Source organism: Leucoraja erinacea, chromosome 30 (assembly GCF_028641065.1).
Source record: "Leucoraja erinacea ecotype New England chromosome 30, Leri_hhj_1, whole genome shotgun sequence".
Taxonomy (NCBI): Eukaryota; Metazoa; Chordata; class Chondrichthyes; order Rajiformes; family Rajidae; genus Leucoraja; species Leucoraja erinaceus.
The window spans coordinates 21,552,219-21,564,408 of NC_073406.1; the positions used below are offsets into that span (position 1 = coordinate 21,552,219).

The window sequence follows — 12,190 nt, forward strand, 5'->3', positions numbered from 1 at the left end:
TTGTGTTTAAAACTTCCACTGGTATGCACTGGCTAAAAGTCAGCTTGGGAAATCTTGCCATATTCCAATCGCACTATGTTTTAATTATCACGTTCCTCCCAATATAGCAAGTTGCTGATAAATATATATTTTTTAAATACGCTAATCGTTGTGAAACCATAACTGGATGATGGGACAAATGAAGAGGGGGCTTATAAAAAGATAGACACACAATGATGGAGTAACTCAGCGGGACAGGCAGCATCTCTGGATAGAAGGAATGGGTGACGTTTTGGGTTTATCACAAAGATGGAAAGATAGATGGAGACAACGAGGAAGGAACTTCTGGTGTACAGCCTTGTCAATGGGAGGCATCCCCATCAATGGTGGAGAGGTCTGTTTTACAGATGAGCAAAAAGCCTAAATTATAAAAGCTCGACCATTTCTGAAGGTCAGAGGAGACTGTAAAGAGTTGTTACATGGTGAGCTGTGAGAACTAGCATTACCTTTATTCTTGATTAACTAGCTGCCAACGTGACCATCAAGCAGAGAGTGCTTGGGCTTTGGAGCAGATTTAGTAAAGTTTTGTGTGCAGTAAAGTTCTGGATGACCACCAGTTTATGGAAACCAGGAAGGCCCTTTTGCAGCGTGTTGGAAAAGACTGGTTCAAAGATAACAACACCAACGAGAATACATTGCCACTTGGGAAATCTGAAAGTATGTTGGCCAACGAGGCAGAGTCTTATCTTAGTTCTTGTCGTCATCTTAAAAAGCAGTCGCTATGTTCTATTTTTGGAGAAGTTTAGTGTAGTTTGAAGTTTTCACCTCTTGGAGTTGGGCACAATCCCTTCAGCAATAAACTGCGATGGTGTTGATAGATCTCTGGGTTACTCTGAGTGAAACTGACCAGAGTTAGACAATGAGTTTGGGTCTGCTGCTGCTTCATGTGTCTGGGCTGAATGAAGCCATTGCATAGCAACCTGGCAATGATGTTCCAACCAAAAAGCAAGACGAATAAGGTGGAGACAAAACCATGCCAAACTTTGTTAGATTCAGATACACTTATACCTGGTTGTTGTGGTGAAGATGCTTTTGGATCTGTTTTGTTATTAATGATCCAACATTCTTGTAATTTTTTTTACATATGTTAAGCTTAATTGTGCAGGATTTTAAGTAATTTAATATATAGATGCCTGTTAATGCCAGATTTTGATCTCTGCCATTGATAAATGACAATGCAGTGATTTATGATCATAGTGCATTTTTAAAGCATTTTAATCTTGAATGTAAAGGCAGGAGTTTATGTGCACCCCAGTGCAAGGGGCTTCAGTAATGGGATCATCATTATCGTGTTCTTCAGCTTCATGTTTTTGTTCCTGTTTTCCATCTTTGCATCCCGCTCAGACTCACAACCGGGATTCATCTGAGTTATTTGAGTCAGATGAAATCTTTGCTCCTAAAAAGGTTGGTTTCTGATATTGGGTTCATGAGACTGAAACTAAACTCATTAGTGGAAAATTATTGTCGGTGTTGCACCTCCTGCGATAATCCTCTATTGAGTTTGATAGGTTAAAGGAGTGTTTAGTTTAGTTTAGTTTAGAGATACAGTGCGGAAACACGCCCTTCGGCCCACCGAGTCCTCGAAGACCAGCGATTCTCGCACACTAGCACTATCCTACACTAGGGATATTTTATAATTTTGCTAAGCCAATTAACCTACAAACCTGTAATTCTTTTGAGTGGGGGAGAAAACCTGAGAATGGAGAAAACCCACGCAGGTCACGGAGAGAACGTACAAACTCCTTTTAGACAGCACCGTAGTTAGGATCGAACCCGGATCTTTGGCGCAAATCTACTGCTGCGCCACCGTGCCGGATTATTTAACTAATATGCCTCAATTGTGGTTTCCTAACTTTAGATTTAATCACGTTAACCAAGTTTCCACCATATACTTAACCACTTTCTCCAGTCCTAACTGTTCTGTCGATAATTGTCCCTCTAGATCCAGCCTCTGCAGCAACTCGATGAGAGAGAATTCCACAGATTCATTTCCCTCTGAGTGAAGACATTTCTGCTGTCCTCTGTGCCAGCCCCTTAGTTTGAGATTATGAGCCTTGGTTCTGAACGCATCAGCAGGTAGAATTATCGTCCCCTCCCCCACCACATCAGTCACAAATGAGAAGATTGTAAATTTCAATGATATAAACGCACCTTCTCTAGACTTTACAGTACTGATCTATTCTGCTTAATCTCTCTTAATGTGACAAGCCCACCCTCCCTGGCATCGAGCACCGCAGCGCTCCACCTGTCTCCTGTATATAATTCCTTGGATGGAGGAGACTAGTTTAAAACACACTATTCTAGATGCATTCACGTGGGTTATGTATAAATGGAGCACGATGTATCTATTTGCATGTCTGCTCTTGCACTCAAATCCTCTTACAATAAAGCCTTCCTAATTGCTTGCTAAACCTGTGTGATTTTTATACAAGGGCACCCATATCCCTCGCCCTCTTCACCTCCCAGGTACTCATCCCTTTAAAAAAAAAATCTGCATTTTGTTTTAGTGCGTCTCTGCCGGAGTTTTCGACATTTTGCTGATTGCACGTAAAATATTTGTACGTTATTCTTTTAATTAAATTATGCGTGCCCGTGAATATTTAGTAACTGACCTATCATCATTACAGTTTCCTAATTAATTGATAGATTAAGATTACGTTACGAATTATAATTGCATACAATCCACATAGTGCACATTTATATCGCAATTACCAATAGGGCATCAGAACCTGTTCTGTAGATAGCAAACTGGGGGTAGTCAAGATTCTTAAATAGATGCAAAATGTAAGTTTAACAATCTCGTGCATATTCCTACTTTACCTGCCTTTCTGTAAATGTGTCCAAAGTGATTCTCGATGTGAAAATGTGAAAACAGTTGTAATTTGTTTTGTAATCAAATTGTTCTGGAATAAAATCTGTCATGTTGGGGGTTGCATTTGCTTCAAGTATGCAAAGTAAACATTTAGATTATGGTGGAATTAAATGGGATAGCATTTAGTTTTTGGTTTATCTTGCTTTATTAAAGTGATGTCCTGCTTTGACTTTAGTGGATTATATCGTCACACACTATTGCTGCAGTACCCTTGTTTCAAGTCTCATGAACTCAAAGTTATTTCCGTTGTGTATACTGTACGGCCTAATTTCTCCCTGCACTGTTTCATGTTTTATTTTTCACCAATTTTATCATTCATGATGCTCTTCATTCTTTGCCCATTTTGTGTAAGCCTCTCCATTGTATGTCCCGTTACCCTTGTGTTTTCTCTGTTGCTCTTTACTTTGGGGTTTCTTCTTCCTGCTGTCTTTGAGTAGATTTTGACTTCAAGGCCATGTGATCTCTATGCTGATTCCAATGGGGTGTTCTCTCCTCAGAAGGTTGGTATTTGTGGGGCTGAGATTATGATGTTGAATGGATTGTTCATAACTACTAGTGCTCATTATATTGCTAAAACGTAGTGATACGCGTTACATGAGATGCTATTCAACATATTGCTCCCGATTCACCTCTTGATCAATACTTGATGTTGCATCATGCAGCTTGGGTTGGGGACTGGGTCTCCATCTTTAATGAGCGAAGACGTAAGATTAAAACTACGTCCACCTTGAACTGAAACATCATGGAACAGTACAATGCAGGAACAGGCCCTTCAGCCCACCATGATTGTGCTGAACATGATGCCAAGACCAACTCATACCTGCTGCCACATAGTCCGTATCCCTCTATTCCCAGCTGTTTTCAGGCAACTGGACCATCCTACCAACAACCAGAAGTACAGGCCTGAGTTACTGTCCACCTCATTAGGGACATGTGGACTATCTTTGATCAGATTTTACTGGACATTTATCTAGCACTAAACGTTATTTATGTTATTCCCTTTATTGTGTATCTGTACACTGTGGACGGCTCGATTGTCATCAAGTATTGTCTTTCTGCTGACTGGTTTGCACACGACAAAACCTTTTCACTGTACCTAGGTCCACCGGTAAACTGAACTTAAACTCCCTGCAAATCCATGTACATCAAAAGTCTCATCCAAACTCCACTACCGTATCTGGCTCAACCACCAACCCCGACATTGCATTCTAGGCACTCTGTGTAGCATCCCTTAGTTTAAATCTGCAGATAATACAAAATGCTGGAGTAACTCGGCCGAGACTGGCAGCATCTCTGGAGAGAAGGAATGGGTGACGTTTCTCGGGTCGAGACCCTTCTTCAGACAGATGTTGGTGGAGTGTGCGATACATAGATAAGGAAGTGTTGGTGTGAAAACAGGACCTGAAGAAGGGTTTCAACCCGAAACGTTGCCTATTTCCTTCGCTCCATAGATGCTGCCTCGCCCGCTGAGTTTCTCCAGCATTTTTGTCTACCAACAATCTGCAGTTAGTTTGAGAAAACAGCTCCTCACACTGCTGTTTTAAACTGGTGGAACATCGATGGAGTTTTTTGGGAGCCTTTTGGATGCATTCCATGACGCGTTATAGTATATGCCGTAATGGACTATATTTGGCAAGTTGAGGCAATATAGGTATATGACTAGAGTGCTTGTGAACCTAAAGACCCACATTTCTGCTGTTCTATTAATTAAAATGCTGATCCATGCTGTAGTTCCCATTATTAGACGTGTGCGAAAAGTGTCAAATCAAAACTTGTGATTTACTTTCGAGTCTTAAAATTGAATATTGCTGCTAGGTGCTATGGGATGAATTGCTGAGTAAATGGTTGGGATGATATAATTCACCGTTACCTACATATGAAAGTTCAGGCACTGTAATTGGGTTCCATCTTCCAGCTGAGATCATCAGTACTTTTGTCGACCAAATTGAAAACTATAATTCCAATTCTTCCTATTTCAGTTCAAATCCTATTCTAATTCCGGTTCCGCCTATAAATATTGATGAGTTTTATTAAAGTGCAAAGATTTAGCACACCACCACTGTACCCACTTTAATTAAACAGCCATCACTTGGATTTTGAATTGGCGCTGTGGTGAGATAGTGTAATGGCGTCTGCCTCAGTTCCAGCCACCCAAGCTCAAAACAGTTTGGGTGTGAGATGGGCATTTTGTTGGCATGAATGAATATGACAGGCACACGGATAGGACACGTTTGGAGGGATATAGACCCAACTCTGGCAGGTGGGACTAGTGTAGCTGGGACATGTAGGCTGGTGTGGGCAAGTTAGGCTGAAGGGCCTGTTTCCACACTGTATCAAACACTATGACTGAATGATCATAAAACAGCTGTTATTTTTTTACTTTTGTTAGACGCCGCATCTTGTGAACCTCAATGAAGATCCTCTCATGTCCGAGTGTCTGCTGTACTACATTAAAGATGGCACCACAAGGTATGGAACTGGAGGAGCAGTCTTTACTTGGATATCATAGACAATAGGTGCAGAATAGGCCATTCAGCCCTTAAAGCCAGCACCGCCATTCAATGTGATCATGGTTGATTATCCACAATCAGTACCCCGGTCCTGCCTTCTCCCCATATCCCTGACTCCGCTATCTTTAAGAGCCCTATCAACCTCTCTCTTGAAAGTATCCAAAGAACCGTCCTCCACTGCCCTCTGAGGCAGAGAATTCCACGGACTCACAACTCTCTGTGTGAAAAAGTGTTTCCTCATCTCCGTTCTAAATGCCTTAACCCTTATTCTTAAACTGTGGCCCCTGGTTCTGGACTCCCCCAACATTGGGAACATGTTTCCTGCCTCTAGCGTGTCCAAGCCCTTAACAATCTTATATGTTTCAATAAGAATGCCTCTCATCCTTCTAAATTCAAGAGTGTACAAGCCCAGCCGCTCCATTCTCTCAGCATATGACAGTTCTGCAATCACGGGAATTATCCTTGTAAACCTACGCTGCACTCCCTCAATAGCAAGAATGTTCCTCCTCAAATTAGGGGACCAGAACTGCACACAATACTTCAGGTGTGGTCTCACTAGGGCCCTGTACAACTGCAGAAGGAACTTTTTGCTCCTATACTCAACTCCTCTTGTTATTCAGGTTGTTTAGTATTCAACATTTTAAAAATATTGCTGTGTTTGTGAATTATCTGATCTAATGTTTTTAACAGAAAATAGTAGCGAGTAGAACCAAAGAACTGCAGATACTGGCTAATACACTAAAAGTCACAAAGTGCTGGAGTAACTCAGCAAGGTCAGGCATCATCTCTGACGAACATGGATAGGTGATCCCGGGTTCTGACTCGAGATGTCGTCCATGTTCTCCAGAGATGCTGTCTGACCTGCTGAGTCACTCCAGCACTTTGTGTCCAAACTTATAGCTAGAGTTTAATATATTTGCTTCAGTTTTCCTGGTCACTGTACAGACCTCACAGTATCTGGGATGTGCAAAGATTGAGGTGGGGAGGGGAGTCAGTCTACCCCACGACAGAATGGGGAAGAGTTGTACAGTTTAATAGCCACGGGGAAAAGGGATTTCCTGTGACGTTCTATGCTGCATTTTGGTGGAACCAGTCTGTTGCTGAAGGTGCTCCTCAGGATGACCAGAGTGTCATGTCATTCAACACATGGCTCCCAAATTCACCTCTTCAACACCATTGCAATACGATACGATATTACTTTATTGTCAGAACAAAGTGTGAAATTTATTTTGCATCGCAGCATCACATAAAAGATCAAAGAGACTTGAAAAATCATGCATTAAGACATCAAGACAGGACCCAAAAATACATACATTCAACACAACATTACAATAGCAGAAGACAACATGTGAGGCCCATCAGCGTGCATTTGATCTGGGATTAGTGGCGTATTTAGTTTGAGGATCGACTGGTGCACAAAAGAGTGCTTCAGCCTAACCTTATTAAATTTTGGAACCCTATATCTCCGGTTTGATGGTAACAAATTGTACTCGCTGTTCAGAACGTGGTTGGGGACAGAAGAAATATTGTTGGCCATCCTTAGTATGGTTTTTATGGTAGGATGGTTCATACAATTTCTGAAGTGGTTGACCTACAATTAGACGCTCCATTAGTTTTAGTTTGGAGATACAGCGTGGAAACAGGCCATTCAGCCCACCGAGTCCGTGCCGACCAGCGATCCCTGCACACTTACACTATGGACATTTTTACATTTTATACCAAGCCAATTAACCTACAAACCTGTACGTCTTTGGAGTGTGGGAGGAAAGTGAAGATCTCTGAGAAAAGCCACGCAGATCATGGGGAGAACGTGCAAACTCCATAAAGACAAGCACCCGTAGTCTGGATCGAACCCGAGTGTCTGGCGCTGTAAGGCAGAAACTCCGCTATGCCACCGTGCCGCCCATTATCCTACTGTAATCACGCAATGGCTGAATTTCGCTCTATATCATTCTTATTTCATATCATGTGCATGATCCCCAAGTGACAAGCCATTTACAGCGTGTTCCAAAAATTCACATCCATCCTTTCAGTTTAGGTTAGCCCGCTGCATACAACCAGAGGGAAAAGGGCATTTTTAATTCACCAGTTACCAGTTGAATTTAATTAGCTCTATAATTAAATATTTAACGCAATGCCAAATGGAAAGCTCCTTTGATTAACTGTGTGTTTCAATGTTGTGAGCGTGTATCTTTTAATTATAAGGGTTGGCCAGGCAGAGGCACAGAGACGCCAGGATATTGTTCTCAGTGGAGCCCACATCCGAGAGGAACATTGCAGCTTCAGGAGCGACAAGAATCAAACTGGAGAAGGTAAAACCAGCAAATTACTTATTTTTAAGATAACGCTTGATGTTCACTTGGAAGATCTTCTCAAGCAAACCTTTCATTGGGTTAAAATGTTACCGCCATCTCCATTTCAATAAGATGTCTGGGATCCTAAGTTGACACCACACGATCTGCAGATTAAAATAGTACATTGGGCTGCCTCCATGACTACAGCAATACAACAGTACAGCATAGCAACAGGCCCTTTGGCCCATCGTGTCTGAGCTGACCAAGATACCAATGATGATGATGACTAAATGGTTTTAACATTGTGGGATATCATTGGTGCACCAGTATTGAACCAAGGAAAGCTTGTGAGCTGGTGGTGTTTTCCAAAGAAAATATAATAAAAGCATACCTTTCATTCTCATTCCTTTGAAACGATGAATAATTATGGGCAATTATATTATGTTGTGATGAATGTAGACAATACTCAAACAGCATTAAATAGAGGCGAGTTCAGTAGTTCCATATTCACGCATCTAATTAAGTGATTTTTCTCCTGGTTTTTAATTGGAGTTTTCTGCAGAAGTTGACATTTTTTAAAAATCTTTGTTTATTTTTCTTTGTACAGTTATCGTGACGTTGGTGCCTTGTGAAGGATCTGAAACCTATGTGAATGGCAAACGCGTCATCAATCCAGTAAAATTACGTTCAGGTTGGTTATCTGCAGATGACGGTATCAGTCTTTTATGTGTGTGTTTCATTTCTTCTGCTTATTTGCTAATGTCATTAAAACTACCAAGTGCTACTTTCCACTGTGACATGAAGCTAGAGGGGGAGCAGGTAGCGTCCCTCTCCCTCTCCAAACCTCTTCCCGGTTTCTTGCCCCCTTTCTGGAAAAATCCCAGGCTTTTTTGACAAAGTGCTAGAGAGTGGCCTTCATCAACAAGAATGTTCCTTCCATAATCTAGCTTCTTCCCCTCTTTCATCAGGCTTCTGAACAGTCTTTCCATAAGCTAGGGTGCTGTCCGATTCACCTCAACCCCATTGTGGACATTGGACTTGGTGTCTGGAGCTGATGCGCTACAAATGCTGAAAAATATATTCTACACTCTCTGCCTTCCCCTTTGCTCGGCCTATTGTACTTGAGTTTGACGATTGTAGTTACAAGGATCTGTAAATGCTGGAGTAACTCAGTGGTCAGTATCTCTGGAGACGTGGATAACTGCTAGACTGAAGAAGGGACTTGGCTCAAACCATCACCTATCCATGAACGTGGACTGGGACGAAGGGCCTGTTTCTTTGCTGGATGACTCAGTAAACATCCTGCAGTAGACAGAGCTAAGCAATCTCAGAAGCAATGGTTCAGATCATCTCTCTGCAGTCCTATCACCTTTAGTTCTGAGTGGCGGTGAATGGTTGGAGCTAACATGAGGTGGAAGCTTCAGTAGCATCTCCATAGTGGACAATCACAATGCTGAAACATTTGCAGCTGTATTTTTCCAAAAGGACTGAGTTGATGATCCATTGCAACATCACTCTGATATTTGCATCATCACACGAACTAATCTCCAGCCAAATATAGACAAGGCTATGGGTCCACTTGACACCCAGCTGTACTACCTGTATCTCCAGCCAAGCTGCCACAGTCCCAATACAAAGACGGCATCTCTCCAGAATGATATAAAGTTTTCCAGGTTGTAGGACAATTTGGAAAGGTATTGTCCAGTCATTGTACAAGAGTGCAAAATGATGAAAGGCTTTATTAACCAAGCTCACAAGGGGTACCTTCTTGCCAGATAACCTGGATACCGTTGCCCAGTTTGTTTCACTAATAATAATAATAATAATACATTTTATTTAATGGGCGCCTTTCAGACATCTCAAGGACACCTTACATAGTAATCGGAATAAAAACATATAATCGGAATAAAACGAGTAAAAAGACATCACAGAGACACAAATTAAAAACAGAATTCAATCCAAAAACAGAAAATCAAAAACACAATGTGAAGAGAGAGTAGCGGCAGTCAAAGCGCGCCAGCGTCCACTCTCTCTTCACGGCAGCCATCTTGGACACAGACCTACAGGACTACAATTAGACAAAAAAAATCAGCCCCCCACAGTGGATACCACTGTGGGGGAAGGCACAATGTCCAGTCCCCACCCCATGTTCACCCCAAAGTCAGGCCTATTGAGGCCACCGCAATTGCCTCTACGGAGGCCCGATGTCCCTGGCCGTTCTCACCGGGTGGTCTTGCCCCGACGTCGGGTGAGTCCTTTCGGCAGCTGTGCCACCTGGAACGGACGCTTCCTGGTTGGAGCCCGCGGCTGCCGAAGCCGACAAGGCCGCGCCGGTTTGGAGCTCCCAGGCTCCCGATTTTGAGCATTTCCTCTCAGCACTGCCGCCCTCCCCGCTCCGCAGACAATGGCCGCACCATCATTGAGTGCCCTGGAGCGGTCCAGCTCGCCAGCCACTCCAGTGCGCCGACCCAGGCAATACTGTGTGCTCCACTTTATAAATCTCCAGCGCTGTGCCATAGAGGTGGGGTGTCCCCGCCAGGAAACGGCGCTCCAAGCCCGCAGGTAGGCCACGAGGACGGGTCGACGGGCAGCCCGGAGAAAAGGCTGCCACACTGACCAGGTAGGGACCTATAAATAAAGCTACACCTACCCCCCACATTAAAAGACCATATCCCCTACAAACAAAAAACAGGACTCACTAAAAACTATAAAAAAAACGAATTTAAAACGGACGGCTGCTGGCTAGCAGCCGTTCACCAAGATGGCTCCTCCTCCTCTGTAGTACTGCTCTGCCCAGGACCTCAGCATGGCCTTTGTCCAGTGTGGTATCAAGAACCCTGGTAAAAGCGGGCATCAGAAGGAACATATTCTATTGTTTAGAGTTCCTTGCACAATGGAAGGCGGTTGTTCTTGTTGGAGACCTATTATGCCAGTCCCAGGACATCATTAGTGGAGTCACTCAACATTGTGATCTTCATCTGCTTCATCAATGTCCTCCTCTCCATCAAAATGTCAGAAAAAGGAATGTTAACAGATAATTGTACAATTTTCAAATGCTGTTACATCTTCCTACCAAGTGAATTACCAAGTAGCACGAGTTGGTCAATGGCGAATAATTTGTACCACAGAGTGGCCAGGTTTTGAGCATTTCCTTCAACGATACCACCTACCCTTGACATTCAATGGCATTACCATCATTGAGTGCCCTGGAGAATTCCAGTTATCAGCCACTCAACTGGGCCTGCCATGAATACACCATGTAACAAGAGCAAGCTGGGGAACAGATACCCTGTGCAGGGTGACCAACTTCCAGAGACCATGGAGTCTTAACACCATCTACAAGGCACAAGTTGATGGTGGTCTATAAACTTGCTTGTATGTGTGTAGTGCCGACAACTTGAAGCTTGACACAGTCCAGATCGCGAGAACACCATCTATCATCGTAAACATGCATTCCCTCCATCCCTGGCATGTTGAGGCTGCAATGTGTACCGTCGACAAAACACATAGTGGTTCCTTTCCCTGGCTACTCTTAACAGCACCTCACAAAGCCACGAGGGTTACCAACCAAGATGGACAGGCAACTGGCAATACCACCACCTCCATGCTCACTTCCAATCTACACATCGTCCTAGCTGGAAAATATATCACTAGTCTTTCATTGTCATTGTGTGGATCGTGAAAGTTCTTTCCCAATGGAAAAGTGGGAGAAAAACTGCCAGGCCTGCACAGAGGTAGTCCAGCACCACCACCCTGGGATATGCCATAAATACTGGCCTTGGCGTTGATGACAGGATTCTGAAAACAAGTTGGCAAAAGAAGAGAGATTGCAGCTTCAGCTACCCATTCCCATGGCTATGGCATCACTATGATAGCTATGCAATTAAATAGTAAAGGGGATGAAAGGCCACAGCAGTTTGTGCTGCTGCTGCCCGACAACTCCTGCGGCCTAGGTTTGTTCCTGACCTTCAGTATTCTCTGTGTGGAGACCGCATGTTCTCCCTGTGCGTTTTCGCCAGCACTTTGTTTTGCTCAAGATTCCAGCATCTGCAATTTCTTGTGTCTCCATTTGAATTATGTTCCCATGTAAAGTTTTTTTTGTGTGTTTTTGGGTGTGTACATATGTGGGTGTATATATATATATATATATATATATATATATACATATATATAGGATTTGAGTATATAGGAGCACACACAGTTCTACTGCAGGATTATACATAGGCCTTGGTGAGACCACACCTGGAGTATTGCGTACAGTTTTGATCTCCTAATCTGAGGAAAGACATTCTTGCCATAGAGGGAGTACAGAGAAGGTTCACCAGACTGATTCCTGGGATGGCAGGACTTTCATATGAATAAAGACTGGATAGACTCGGCTTGTACTCGCTAGAATTTAGAAGATTGAGGGGGGATCTTATAGAAACTTACAAAATTCTTAAGGGGTTGGACAGGCTTGATGCAGGAAGATTGTT

At 43.0% G+C, this 12,190-nt stretch overlaps 1 protein-coding gene across 15 annotated transcripts in view; it reads left to right on the forward strand.

Moving 5' to 3' along the window:
- The window catches only part of kif1b (kinesin family member 1B), a 240,949-nt gene that overhangs the window by 120,470 nt on the left and 108,289 nt on the right, over positions 1-12,190 (forward strand). For all 15 annotated transcript variants that reach the window (XM_055659646.1, XM_055659650.1, XM_055659647.1 and 12 more), the window contains 3 exons: positions 5,301-5,380; positions 7,627-7,733; positions 8,323-8,406. In XM_055659646.1, coding sequence (XP_055515621.1) covers positions 5,301-5,380; positions 7,627-7,733; positions 8,323-8,406 — 271 coding nt within the window. The remainder of the gene's footprint in view (positions 1-5,300; positions 5,381-7,626; positions 7,734-8,322; positions 8,407-12,190) is intronic.